Here is a 13,476-nt window from a genome sequence, read left to right on the forward strand (position 1 = left end):
CTTTGCTCAAATCCAGGCCAAAGTTTATTACAATCTCTGTTGGCCCACGTCCAATCCGTCCACTGGGTTTCGTGAAAATTCGTTCTGTAGTTTTTTCATAATCTTGCTGACAAACACAGAAACGAATATTTGACTTCTTCCACATGTGTTATTCCTAATGTGTCTATCGTTATTAAAAACAGTAGAACTCAGCATATGTGCCCAGTTTCATTAAACACACTGAAAACTCACATCTCATCAGGATGTACTGTATTCAAAAGCTTCTCAAGGTTGTCTGGCTGCAGTCTGGGTCTTATTGGCACCACTCAGGTGTAAGCGGTGTGTGGCCATGTGGATGGTGCTGGAGAAAAAAGAGCACGGCTGCATAACAAGTGTTTCTCTAAATAAATAATGAGGCTGAAAAAAAAGAAGTAATTTGACAATGAATCAAGATGTCCTAAATATTTTGTTTAGGTTCCGTTGTGAGTTTCTGTTTAGATCTGGAGTCTATTGGTCCTGAGCCTCCCCTTGTAATTACGATTATAAAACATTACACCAGAAGGCCCATGGCGTTGGTGTGTAAAATAAAAATCCCAAACAGCCATCCACTGTTTACACAAATAGCAACCACGCTTGGCTGTGTCTGCCTGGGATAGCTTACACAGACACACAGAAATAAATGGAAACCAGGGAAAGACTTTCAGAAAAACCTCAGATGTCTCAGATGTGATTAGGCTTTTTTGGACATGCGTCCTTTCCTGCCCATTTCACTCTTTAAACCTGCTATAAGTCATTTGTGCTCTGCTGTAAGGGATGCAGACGCTTTAATGCGCCTCTGAGACCCAATTCAGTCGTATTCAAAAGTGAGGAAAGTGAAAATAAAGACAGCGGCGGTCGGTTTGTGATTTGGACTGAGACGGTTCGTTCGAGGCCGTTCGGACTGGCTGGAGTTGTAATTTGCCCGCAGGGATCTGGCTGCGTTGTGGTGGATCGTCTACTCTCGCTTGTCATTTACTTGTCTGTGTGTGGCTCAAAGTCAGTGTGGATGTGTGCGTCCACCGTCTTTGGTGACGCACAACCAATGCTAACCTCTCGGCTTCCCGAACTCACTCTATCCCTTAGTCTTTTTCATCCTCTGGTGCATTAAAATCAATAAACACTCCCATCAGTTCATCTTTTTTTTTCACTGGGAGACTCTTTGCTTATAGATTTATTGATGTGATTTCCACCTAACGAGAAGGAGCTCTCTGCCGAAGGGAAAATACGTGAAGATGAAGTGGTTTGTGGTTTGATGAAGTGGTGCGAAGCCGTCTGCAGGCGAACCACAACATGAACTCATTATTACCGATATCCACATTTTAGTGGGAAATTACATATTCTGAGGATAAAATCGTCTTAAACTTGTATTAAGCTGTAAACGTAATGTCACCATATCTCCGTGGAACCGACAGAATGCAGACCGATGCTATAGTTTGTGTGTGTGTGTGTGTCTGTGTGTGTGTCCGTGTCTGGAAATCTCATTTAGATCTGCAGACAGGGGGAGAGCTGACCTTGGCCCTTCACTCACTTAACACTCCTCAGAGAGAGGGAACCTAATGACCTCCATCTCACACCACACACACACACACACACACACACACACACACCCACCCTGGTGTCAGTACAGTTGTTTGTGCCCACATGGATCCTTGTGCGTTTCTGTGTGTGCCTCCATCATTGTCATCTTGTCTCCAGGTGCATCTCTGCAGCGTTTTATTGCAGTTGGTGAAGTAATTAGTGTAATTCACACATCGTAACGTCCCTTGTAAACTTCATGACCCGCTTCAACAAAGGCAGGGACGGGTGATAATGAAGCATTAAGACACGAGCTGGGTTTTTATAGTTCGCCACAAGTTGTTAGTCGCTGTAATTATTTCAAATAAAGCTCTTTTCAGACTGTTGCGTTCTTTTGTTTGTTTGTAAGCAAGATTAAACAACTACTGGACGGATTTCCATTAAACTTGGTGGAAGGATGTGGTATGGTTCAGGAAAGAGCCCATTACATTTTGGTGCGGATCCAGGATTTTTTAAATACTTTTTTAAACATTGCAATTTAGGGCGTTTTCGCACATTTTCACAGTTTTCTCGGGGAATAATATTTAAACTGATATCTATGAGGGTGTGAAATTTAGTGCAGCTTGATTGTCGGGTCCTGCCGGAGGTATGAGTGTGTGTTCTATTTATTTTATATATTATATTTAATATTATTAAATACATACTCTATACTGTGGTTGTGCGTTGACTCACACTCCTCATATGGCCCGAATTAAAGCACATGACACAGTGATCACACTGAGCAAACAGGCCTGCGAGTCAGCATGTGGTTTCTCTGTGTGTCGTGTTTATGTGTGTGCATGTGTGTGTGAGTGTGTATGACTGAGGGAGGTGAGAGATGGAGGGAGATGAATTCATTAGTAAAACAAAACAAAAGAACAGCAGGAGCGCAGAGTTACGACACCACCTGGGAAGTGAAATCAGAAAAGGGAGTAAAAATGAAAAGAGTCATTGAAGGAGGTCAGATCTTTGTTGTTGTGAAAACATGATCATCAGCTGCTTCTCTCTGTGTCCATGTGGTTCAAATCATGGCTCATGATAAACAACAACAAGGTCAAACAACCAACCATTAATTCTTATTGTGGTTTACATCTTTACTGTGTGTGTGTTGGGGAGCTGCTGACTTGTGTGTGACTCTCTTTCGTCAAGCAAAAGGAGAAACAAAGAGAAAACTGTTGTAGAATCTGCAATAAGAAACAGTCCACCCAGTCATCTCTGTGTATTACAAAGAGAGGCTGACATCTAGAGGTGCTCCTGTGTATTGCAGCATGTTTCATTTGATTGAAACTAATTCTCTCTGTGTTTGTGTTTGTCTCAGGGAGGAGTTTGATGAGGAGGGATTCTGCCAGCCGTACAGAGGCATAGCCTGCGCACGCTTCATCGGCAACCGCAGCATCTTCGTCGATTCACTGCAGATGCAGGGCGAGATAGAGACTCAGATCACAGGTGAGGACGAGGCGATGTGAGATGTCATTCGTTAATAATGTCTTTTTTTTTCCTGCAACATTTCTTTTGCAGATTTTCAAACTTTTGTTTAAACAGATTCAGTACGAGTTTGCTTTCGTTTCCCAACATATCTCACCGATGAACGAATTCCCTCCGAGTCTCTGATGATATAATCATAAACTTAATTTATTTAGCACCTTTCATACGAGGAGAAAGCTCGAACTGCTTTACATACAATATAGATTAAAAATAAAAGCATGATGAGAAAAATAAAAAGAGGTTTGAAAAAGATGTGAATATAAGTTTAAACTTTTCACAAAAATGTGTTAATTTTCGTAATTCGAGTTCTATAATATTTGGTTGTATTTGTTTTCTTTTTATTTACAGGAAACAACATCAACGTTAACATTTCTAACGACATCCTTGGAATCATTGCAGTTTCTTAAAATATATATTGGCTGAAATAATAATTAATAATTTGAAAAGCCTGCTTTCAAGTGGTCTCAGACTTCATGACCCAACTACTGAACTCCTCTGTTCCACACGTGTGTGTTTTTGTTTTGTGTGCTTGCCTGTGTACGTCCTCAGAGGTCTGTTCAGTGTTGCCTGTTATTGATTACATCCGTGCAGTCGTCAGTTTTCCCCCCCCCGAACACTTCGGGGACACAGGGGCCATGAACCCGCTCTCAGATCTGATCAAGGACCAGTGATAGTAAAGATTTATGATGCCACAGAGCTGCAGGAAACTCAGTAACCAGTCGTTGTCCAAACCTTAACGTCACCTTTACTGATCTTTATTTCATTTTATCGAGTGAGACGAGCTGTGGAAGCACTTGGATAATATCCAGCTTTACTTATCTACTTTTTAATTGCTCGTCTTTTCCTCCGCCCATGGACAGATCCCACTTCCTGGCAGTGACAACCACAGAAAAACATATGTTTGCCATAAACGTGCAGGATGACTATGAATCATGTGTTTAATGCTGCAGCTTTCATTGTCACTCTTTGATGTATGTAGACGCTCTGAAGTGAGCAGAGCATTGCTGACTGCTCACGTCTATATTTCCTCTCATGAATGTAAGAGACACGGAATCAGATCAGATATCATTTAAACATCAAAAACAAACTGTATTGTTGATGACCAGAAATCCTCACAGGCCTTTTTCTGTTCTAACGCCACCTTTGCCTCCTTTACTCCCAGCGGCCTTCACCATGATCGGCACGTCCAACCATTTGTCCGATCGCTGCTCCCAGTTCGCCATCCCGTCTCTCTGCCACTTCGCCTTCCCGACGTGCGACCGCAGCTCGGGAACCGACAAACCCAGGGACCTGTGTAAAGACGAGTGCGAGATCCTGGAGAACGACTTGTGCAAGACGGAGTACATCATCGCCCGCTCCAACCCTCTGATTCTGAAGAGACTGAAGCTGCCGAACTGCGACGACCTGGCCGCCGCCGACAGTCCGGAGGCTGCGAACTGTCTGAGGATAGGCATCCCCATGGCCGAGCCCATTAACAAGAGTAAGACTATGTCGCCTGATGATTCCATGACTTAATTTATTACTTCTACTCTTGATAATCTTCTGAGGAGACGAATCCCTGTCGTCTCTGTTGTGGTTGCTAAGAGGAGCTGTTTCAAAACCATGGCTTTTTGGTAAAACTAGATTTTTTTTATTCTTAATTTATAAATTTCAAGCAAGTGATTTAATCATCTAGTCTTCGAAATGTCTAAAACAGTGTAAAAAAAAAACATCCATCAAAACTTGTGTGAGGCCTTCCGATTGTTAGTTTTGTTAAAATCGAGACACATTTCATTTACTTTCATCTGTGAGAATTCAAAGCGGCAAAACTGCACATTTTATTTGCAGGAACCAGTAAATTGTGGCATTTCTCCTTGAAAAATGACAAATGATGAATTGATTAATACATTGATAAACCGTGAAACAACGGGGTCGCCTACTGTTCAGCCACCAGCAGCTCAACCAGTCAACTGTCAGTGCTGCACCACATGAGTACACCCAGGTATCCGAGTTCATTTATCCACTACCAGATACACAAAAGCAACACGGAGAAGTAATGCACGACCTTGTCCTGCTTTCCAGATCACAAGTGTTACAACAACAGCGGGACAGACTACCGCGGGACGGTCAGCGTGACCAAGTCGGGCCGTCAGTGTCAGCCGTGGAACTCGCAGTATCCTCACAGCCACACCTACCTGGCCCTCCGCTATACAGAGCTGAACGGGGGACACTCGTACTGCCGCAACCCAGGGAACAAGCACGAGGCCCCCTGGTGCTTCACGCTGGATGAGGGGGTCCGCATGGAGCTGTGTGACATACCCATCTGTGGTGAGACACTAGAACTATGTTTACATCCATGTCGATCCTGTTTATACTTGATTTAGTTTTTATAATACGTGCTGATAATCTTTTGGTGCGATGTTGATCTTCTCTCTCTATCCATCACCAGACCATAAAGACAAGTCTGGCGGCAGCAACATGGAGATCTTGTACATCCTGGTTCCCAGTGTGGCCATCCCGTTAGCCATCGCCCTGCTCTTCTTCTTCATCTGTGTGTGCCGCAACAACCAGAAGTCGGCCAGGCCTCCCGCCCCCCGCCAGCCAAAACCAGTGCGAGGACAGAACGTAGAGATGTCCATGCTCACAACCACGTACAAGCCGAAGGTAGAGAGCAGCACAGTCGTGACACTGATGAAATGATGAAGGTTCTTTCTGTGCTTTTCTGAAACTGGCTTCATTACACACAGCGTCTGCTGCATTAGGTGTATGCTGGTGTGTACTCACTCTGTGTTATGGACTCTACTGTGGTGACTCAAAATGAGTAGTATCTTAGTCATGAGAGCAACGATGGCACATCCCTCTGTGTGTCAGCTGGGATACGTTGCAGCATGCTGGGGTGAGCGTGTGTGTCTGTCTGTGTCTGTGTGTGAGCGTGCACATGGAAATTCTCCGTCTCCGCCAAGGCTGCAGATCTCTATCATCAGAGCTCAGCAGGTCCAGCAGAGTTCAACTGCAGCTCTTCTCCTTTGTTTATCTCTCCCCCGCCGTCGCTCTTTTCCCTCGTCTCTTCCTCGCTCTCTTCTCACCTAGTCCATCTTTCTGCGCTGCTCCTCTCCCTCCATCCTTTCACTCCTGGAACTCTTTCTTTCATCATCCTTCACTCTGTCCTTCCTCCCCTCCTTCTTTCACAGAACCTCTTTGTAATGTGGATCATCAAGCCTCTGCTCTGCCAGTCAACACACAGCTCACATTGGGATCTGTATCACATTTCTCTCAAGGTCGCACACTCGGCCGTATCATGTCTGTTTATCTTACTCGGCGTGGTGTTGATGGGGGTGGTGGTGGGCGGGTGGCGGTGGTTATCTAGACAGTGTGTCTGCATGTGTAAAACCAGAGCTGAAATTCAAGGTAATGAGTATGACTTTACCATCAGCAGCTGCCGAGGGAACCGCAAAATGTCACAGAAGTGTCAGTTGCCATTAATATCTCTGGTTTATTTCGTTTTTTTTGGAATGGAACAAATGTTTCACCGTCCTAAAAAGGGAAATCGTTCCTCGCTGTGTTAGATGACGACATGGTGTCTGCAAAAGGTTTACAGTGCATCAAATACAGGTTTTCAGAGTGACGGCCGTGCAGCTATGGGATTATACAGCTGAGATATTTTTCACACAACAGACTGTGAAACCATTCAAGCTTTGTTTCTCAGTGCATGTGTCTAACTTGGTCCCTAACTATTATAGTTTTAAATAGGAATGTAATTTCTACCTTTTAGAAGGATTTGTAAAGTTATAGATAAATATTATACAGTCCTTTATATATATTATTGTGAATATGAGTATCCCTCTTCTCTGCCCCGCCAATCAACAACTTACCCCTGGGTTAGGCTCCTACCCAGCAGGCATTGCTACAGGGTCACCCAGGGGCCATTGCCTGTGACAATCCGTTTAGACACACATAAACACACATGCACACACACAAACCTGCGGTGATGTGAGGAGGATCTGAGGGTTTGGCTGTGGGGAGGAAAAAAGGGGTGAAACAAGCCTGTAACTAAAAACATCTGCGTGTCTCAGAACTTTTCACACACACTCACACACACACACACACACACACACACACACACACACACACACACACACACACACACATTCATCGCCCCCCTCAGTGTGTGTGTCCTGCTCACTGAGGAATTTCTTGAGTTCCTGGAATCTGAAAATCTCTGCCAACCTCTCCTCACCTTTTATCTTCTCCCAAGTGCAGCTACACACACACACACACACACACACACACACACACACACACACACACACACACACACACACACAAACACACAAACACACACAGAAATTCCCACTCCTGTTTCACCTGCACAGTTCTTAAATATGAGAGTTTAGCTGGAGTCACTGAGGATACACAACAAAACCAAAATAACCATATATAACAAATAAACACAGAGTGACAGAGTTGTTAATAGTTGTTAGAGTCTTGTAAATAATGAGAAAACTAAGACTGTCACCAGATTGACCTTTTCAACTCAGGCTTGTCTTTTTTCCCTCATGTGAGCCTTCTCTCACAATGTGAATCCTCTTTGTTGACATGACGTTAAAACCCCACAGTTCAGATCAGCCTCGTTGGATTTAGCCGAACAAATAAACCTCCAGTCCTCCTCAGACTGAAAAAAGCCGGTGGCGTCCCTCACAAAGAAAGCTCGAACTCTCTCTGTTATTTCTGCAGCAGATTCTACAGTTTTATTGGCAGAAGAACTAATTGCTTTGTCTTAAACGCTGCTAACATGTCAGATAAATCACACGTTGAAACTGCCAGGTTTCTCGATTTTTCCCACATAGCTTTCCAAAGCTAAGGGAGTGATTAGGGCCTGACATCATGGTCTGATTATGACAGTTACTGCAGCAACTCCCCAGATTATACTTTTATTTTTTTTACATACACATACAAGCTCCAACACATATTTGGTGTCATATCTGGCAGTTTGCCTGCATCGAATTAGGAAGCAGCGATGTTAACTTAAATTTGTCAATTACAGGATGATGTGAGGAAAAGAGGATTTGCTGTAATGTTTCCACCACTGATCTCATTGCTCCATTTTTATTTTCCCTTCTTTCCCTCTTCCCTCCGCAGAGTAAGACCAAAGAGCTTCCTCTGTCGGCCGTGCGCTTCATGGAGGAGCTCGGAGAGTGCACCTTAGGGAAGATCTACAAGGGTCACCTGTATCTACCCGGCATGGACCAGGCCCAGCTCGTGGCCATTAAGACCCTGAAGGATCTGTCCAGTACCCAGCACTGGGGCGAATTCCAGCAGGTACAGAGTGAATCACCGTCACCAAGGCTTTACTTCCTCCAATCCTGCATCATTTAAAGAAACATTAGTAGTGTAGAGGGGACGGTTTGCAATCTGTATCTTAAAATGGAAGAAAATAGTAACATGTACAGCTGCTCTAAATAGCTTCTAGCTGGTAAATATGTTTAAAGTGGTTTAAAAAATATATGAAACTAAAATACTGCAGTTGTAAGGGACTATTTTCCCTTTGGAAGTATCAGTCTTCCCACAATACTTGCAGCTTGACTTTTTATATTTCCACAGAAGGTAAACGTGGCGGCCCGTGGGAGACTATGTGGCTAAAAATCACTCGACGCCGGATGATTTCTGCTTGAAATAGCTCCAAAAACAAACTGTAACTCCAGACAGGTCGTCCAGATAAATATACAGATGTTAAGGAGGATTTGAAATAAATGACTTGTGTAAAATATAATCCTCACTTTCCATTTGCAGAGAGCGAGGCTGCAGAGACCATTTAAAGTGACACTACACCCAGAAATCTGATTTAGTGTTGAAGAGTGGCCATAAAAAGTGGGCTCGATTCAAATTGATAAAACCCCTGCAACTGTTTCAAGGGCTGACTGGAGATCGGGCTGATAATCATCTAGTGTGCAGCAGACATCACACTTTCTTTCCCGACTCATCTCTGTTTCAGTCTTTCTTTTCGTTTAAAATTGAAAATCCTCATTTCTGATCTGGTTCCCAACACAGGAGGCGGCAGTGCTGACCGAGCTGCAGCACCCAAACGTGGTGTGCCTGCTGGGTGTGGTGACTCAGGAGCAGCCCGTCTGCATGCTGTTTGAGTTCCTTCCTCAAGGCGACCTCCACGAGTTCCTCATCATGCGCTCGCCGCACTCAGACGTCGGCTGCAGCAGCGACGAAGACGGCACGGTGAAATCCAGCCTGGATCATGGAGACTTCCTGCATATGTCCATACAGGTGGGAGTTTAATGGGTCTTCTCCTGTTTGATCGTTCAAGAAGACCCTGTGACTCTTTTCAGGGGAGCGTAGTAAACATCTAACAAATCCTTAAATTATTGTTTTTTTTTAACTAACCTGATCTAGGTGGCTGCTGGGATGGAATACCTGGCCAGTCACTTCTACATCCACAAAGACCTCGCGGCTCGGAACATTCTCGTGGGCGAACAGCTTCACATCAAGATTTCAGACCTGGGTCTGTCCAGAGAGATCTACTCGTCGGACTACTACTGCGTCCAGCCCAAAACGCTGCTGCCCATCCGCTGGATGTCCCCCGAGGCCATCACCTACGGAAAGTACACCACCGACTCGGACATCTGGTCGTTCGGAGTGGTGCTGTGGGAGATCTTCAGCTACGGCCTGCAGCCCTACTACGGCTTCTCCAACCAGGAAGTGATGGAGATGGTGAGGAAGAGGCAGCTGCTGCCCTGCCCTGAGGACTGCCCGCCAAGGTAATCTCACAGGTCACAGAGGTTAATCCTCAGCAACAACATCACCACTGAACACCATTCTTTTTGTTGTGAGAACATACAGTAGGACGGCCTCCTCAGCTGATGTCTTCTGACCAACTGTATTTATTCGCTTCTGATATCAACAACATAAATGATTTCTATTTTTTTCAAATGGGTCAAATCTTATTCTATAGTAGAGCTCCATGCAGCACATTTCTTCATTCAGCCACTCCTGACTCTCACATACTTGATCTTACTACAAACATCATGTACAAAGTTTTATAGTTTGAAATAACCATTCATTCATTCACTTCTAAATCTTTTGTGTCTTAGGTTCTATGGTTTGATGACTGAGTGTTGGCAGGAGGGACCAGGACGTAGAACGAGGTTCAAGGACATCCACGCCCGCCTGCGAGCCTGGGAGGGGCTGTCGTCCCACGCCAGCTCCAGCACTCCCTCTGGTGGCGGGGGCAACGCCACCACCCAGACCACCTCGCTCAGTGCCAGCCCCGTCAGCAACCTCAGCAACCCCCGCTACGCTGCTGCTGCCGCCGCAGGATACCTCTACCCAGCCCAGGCTATTCCCACGCCAGGCCAGATGGCTCAGATCCCGGGCTGGACACCCATGGCTGTGTCCCAAACTCACCAGCGCTTTATCCCCGTCAACGGATACCCCATCCCCACTGGATACGCCGCTTTTCCTGCCCACTTCCCTCCCCCTGCTCCGCCCACCAGGGTCATCCAGCACCACCTGCCACCTCCTAAAAGCCGCTCGCCCAGCAGCGCCAGCGGCTCCACCAGCACGGGTCACGTCAGCGGTGTGCCCTCCACCACAGGCTCCAACCACGACGCCAACGCACCGCTGCTGTCCCACTGCATCATGCCAGGGAGCGGAGGAGGGTCGGCTCAGATGTACGGACAAGTCATCCAGAAGGGGATGGGACAGCTGGACCACGGATCACACACATCGGCGCTGCTCACAGCTGATTCTGAGGTGCTGATGTACGACTCAGTCATCACCGCAGACCTGTAGATAGACAGATAGACGGACACGGCCTCTGGCCTCTCACCCAGTGACCTGATATAAGAATTCTCCTCTGGTCGGACAGAGACGAACAGAAACAGGTCTGGAAGCAAGAAACACTGTCGCAGCCACACGAGTATATACACGGCTGTTTGACTTTTAAATGCCTTACTGTTTAAAGCAAGTGTACTTACCACCATGGTTTGAAAATGTTTTTATTTTAACCTCTGTGTAAATACGGTACATAAGTCCTGAATGAATGAAATACAAAGATATATATTCAAAAGAACTTTTTATTATGGAAAACACTTTAAAGGTGAAGAAGTAGCGAGTCCACCCTGTGTCCTCTCCGTGTGTTACAACCTGACAAAAAAGTGTCACCAACGTAAAGGCCTGTTTCCTGCAGGATGCTGAGGAGACGCTGCATCGTGACCTCTGGGTCAGTGCGACTCGCTCGTTTCTGGACGTTGAAATGGAAAAATGTGCTGTACATCAAAGCTTGTACAGTAAAAAAAAAAGAAGATGCATTCAGCAGGTGAGGAAGAATGAACAAAGCAGAGGTGCGGAGGTGACGTAACCTGACGCTTCAGCATTTTAGATTCTTACGTGGGAACTGTCCATCGAAGCAGCTGAAACTGAAACACTCGTTCATCATCATTTTCACACCTTTCAGAAATGACAACTGAATGTTCAACATGACTAACTGAGACTTGGACACAGGTCTCTTTGCCTTTTCAAACTTCACTCTACTACAATCTGCTTCGTTTTTGAATTTAATAGTAAACTCTGCATCAGCCTTTCGTCCTCCTTTCATTCCTCTATCTGAGGAAGAAGAGCGTTAATGCCTCTCAAACCTGTCTGTGCCTCCCTCCATCACTTCGTCTGCGATCTTACCGTCTCCACATGTATCTTCCAACCTGCCGGTGGATACGACATCTAATCCCTCACATCTGCAAATGAAATCACACACCAAACATTTTCTCTTGAAGATTGGATGTGATCTTTTATTTTTTATGAGTTTTTTATGTTTTCAGTCTAAATTGTGAAGGAATTTTCAGATTTTTAGTCACAGGGCTTGTTTTCATATCTATGTCTTTGGCTTTCCTGGTTTTACACACAAAACAATGAAGATAAAAACAATGAACTCTCATAACAGACCACATTTAAATTCACTGGGTCCAGATTTGTGGAAATGTTTTTTCTCAGTAGTGAAATTCCTCCAGTATCTGTGTAGGAGACAATCATTGGTTTCAGTCACGTGTTGCTCTCTGTGTCTCTGATCAGCTGGATTTGTTGATCAGGGACACGTTTTACATGAAACCTTCTGATCACTGTGGATGTGTCCCGAAGGTAAAACACAGTATGAAAAAACCACAAGCTTTGTTGAATGTAGATAAATAACTAAGTTTGTCTCGAAAGCAGCTGCTGATCAAAATAAATCAGATTCACTTCAGGTTAGCGTGACCTTTAGTTTATTCATCCACCCATCAGCGATACCGCTTATCATTGGAGGGGTCATCAATAGAGAAGCTGATTGTCTGTAACTAGTGATATGACAGGTTTAGACTTTGCTGCATTAACTTACAAACACTTTCCTAAATGTGCCTGATTTTTTTTATTATGAAGATTTTTTTATTATTCCCATGGAAAACAATGAAAATGTTTAAAAAGACTTTTAATGGTAAAGAAAGTGGGGGGGGGGGGGGGGGGAGATCCTGCTTCTGTCCCCAGATCTGCATGAAAATATAACGAGTTCTGCCCTGATGCAGAATCCTCCACCAAGTTTCATTCAAATCAGTTTAGTTGTTTTTTTATAATCTTGTTTTACAAACAAACTGTTTTTAAATATCGTTTTTCCACATAGTTTTTCTTTCCTTCTCATGTCTCTGTACTGTATCCTGATCTTTTGTTCTCCTCTGAAGCAGACTGAGCTGCCTAGGCCTTTGACACGTGACCTCCTGCGTGTAAATGACATACATGTATGTGTAAAACTATAACAGTGCAAAAACCACTTGTACACAAGACTGTGAATCTTGATCAAGTCTAGGTACTTTTGTATTTGGCAAAAACAAATCGTTGTTGTACCTTTTTTATTTTATTCTTTTCTTTTCCAAACAAAAAAACAGCATAAAAATACATTTAGAGTTGAACGACAGTGTACCCTTCAAAAGGTTTGTATCCTTTTGACCACGAGAGGCCTTGTCTTTGTATTGTGTCTGAACATTTTTGCACAGATGTTTTGTATTGCAGAATCATGTATTAAATGATGTTGTTTGGTTAAGTCTGCCGTCACTGAGATGATCATTGCTGTGGCAATAACTCTGGGAATCCACTGGGTGGCATCAAATCACAACTGCTGTGAACGTCATGAAATTTGCCCCTGAAGCACAATGACTATAATTGGCCAGGTGGTGGCGCCTTTTAGCTGTCCCCGTAGTGTGGGTATGGGTTATGAAAACAGCTGGAAATAATATTAGTCCAGCTATGAATTTGGCCAAAGATGAGAAAGTGACTCAAGTAAAGTGTAGCTCTGTGTTTTTTCTCATTTCCTGCTCAAAGTCACATTCTTTACATGAGCTGTGTGTGTGTGTGTGTGTGTGTGTGTGTGTGTGTGTGTTAATAGTTTGGTCAGTTTACAAATGTTTACAA

The 13,476-nt window shown here is 44.4% G+C and overlaps 1 protein-coding gene across 2 annotated transcripts in view; it reads left to right on the forward strand.

Annotated features, from left to right (window-relative positions):
* ror1 (receptor tyrosine kinase-like orphan receptor 1) overlaps positions 1 to 13,108 on the forward strand; it is a 113,600-nt gene extending 100,492 nt beyond the window's left edge. For both annotated transcript variants that reach the window (XM_020098596.2, XM_020098595.2), the window contains 8 exons: positions 2,891 to 3,018; positions 4,220 to 4,537; positions 5,119 to 5,364; positions 5,486 to 5,700; positions 8,176 to 8,355; positions 9,085 to 9,312; positions 9,439 to 9,803; positions 10,137 to 13,108. In XM_020098596.2, the coding sequence (XP_019954155.1) occupies positions 2,891 to 3,018; positions 4,220 to 4,537; positions 5,119 to 5,364; positions 5,486 to 5,700; positions 8,176 to 8,355; positions 9,085 to 9,312; positions 9,439 to 9,803; positions 10,137 to 10,836 (2,380 nt within the window). In that variant the 3' untranslated portion in view covers positions 10,837 to 13,108. The remainder of the gene's footprint in view (positions 1 to 2,890; positions 3,019 to 4,219; positions 4,538 to 5,118; positions 5,365 to 5,485; positions 5,701 to 8,175; positions 8,356 to 9,084; positions 9,313 to 9,438; positions 9,804 to 10,136) is intronic.
* The last annotated feature ends 368 nt before the right edge of the window (positions 13,109 to 13,476 follow it).

The sequence above is a fragment of the Paralichthys olivaceus genome, chromosome 3 (assembly GCF_024713975.1).
Source record: "Paralichthys olivaceus isolate ysfri-2021 chromosome 3, ASM2471397v2, whole genome shotgun sequence".
Lineage (NCBI taxonomy): Eukaryota > Metazoa > Chordata > Actinopteri > Pleuronectiformes > Paralichthyidae > Paralichthys > Paralichthys olivaceus.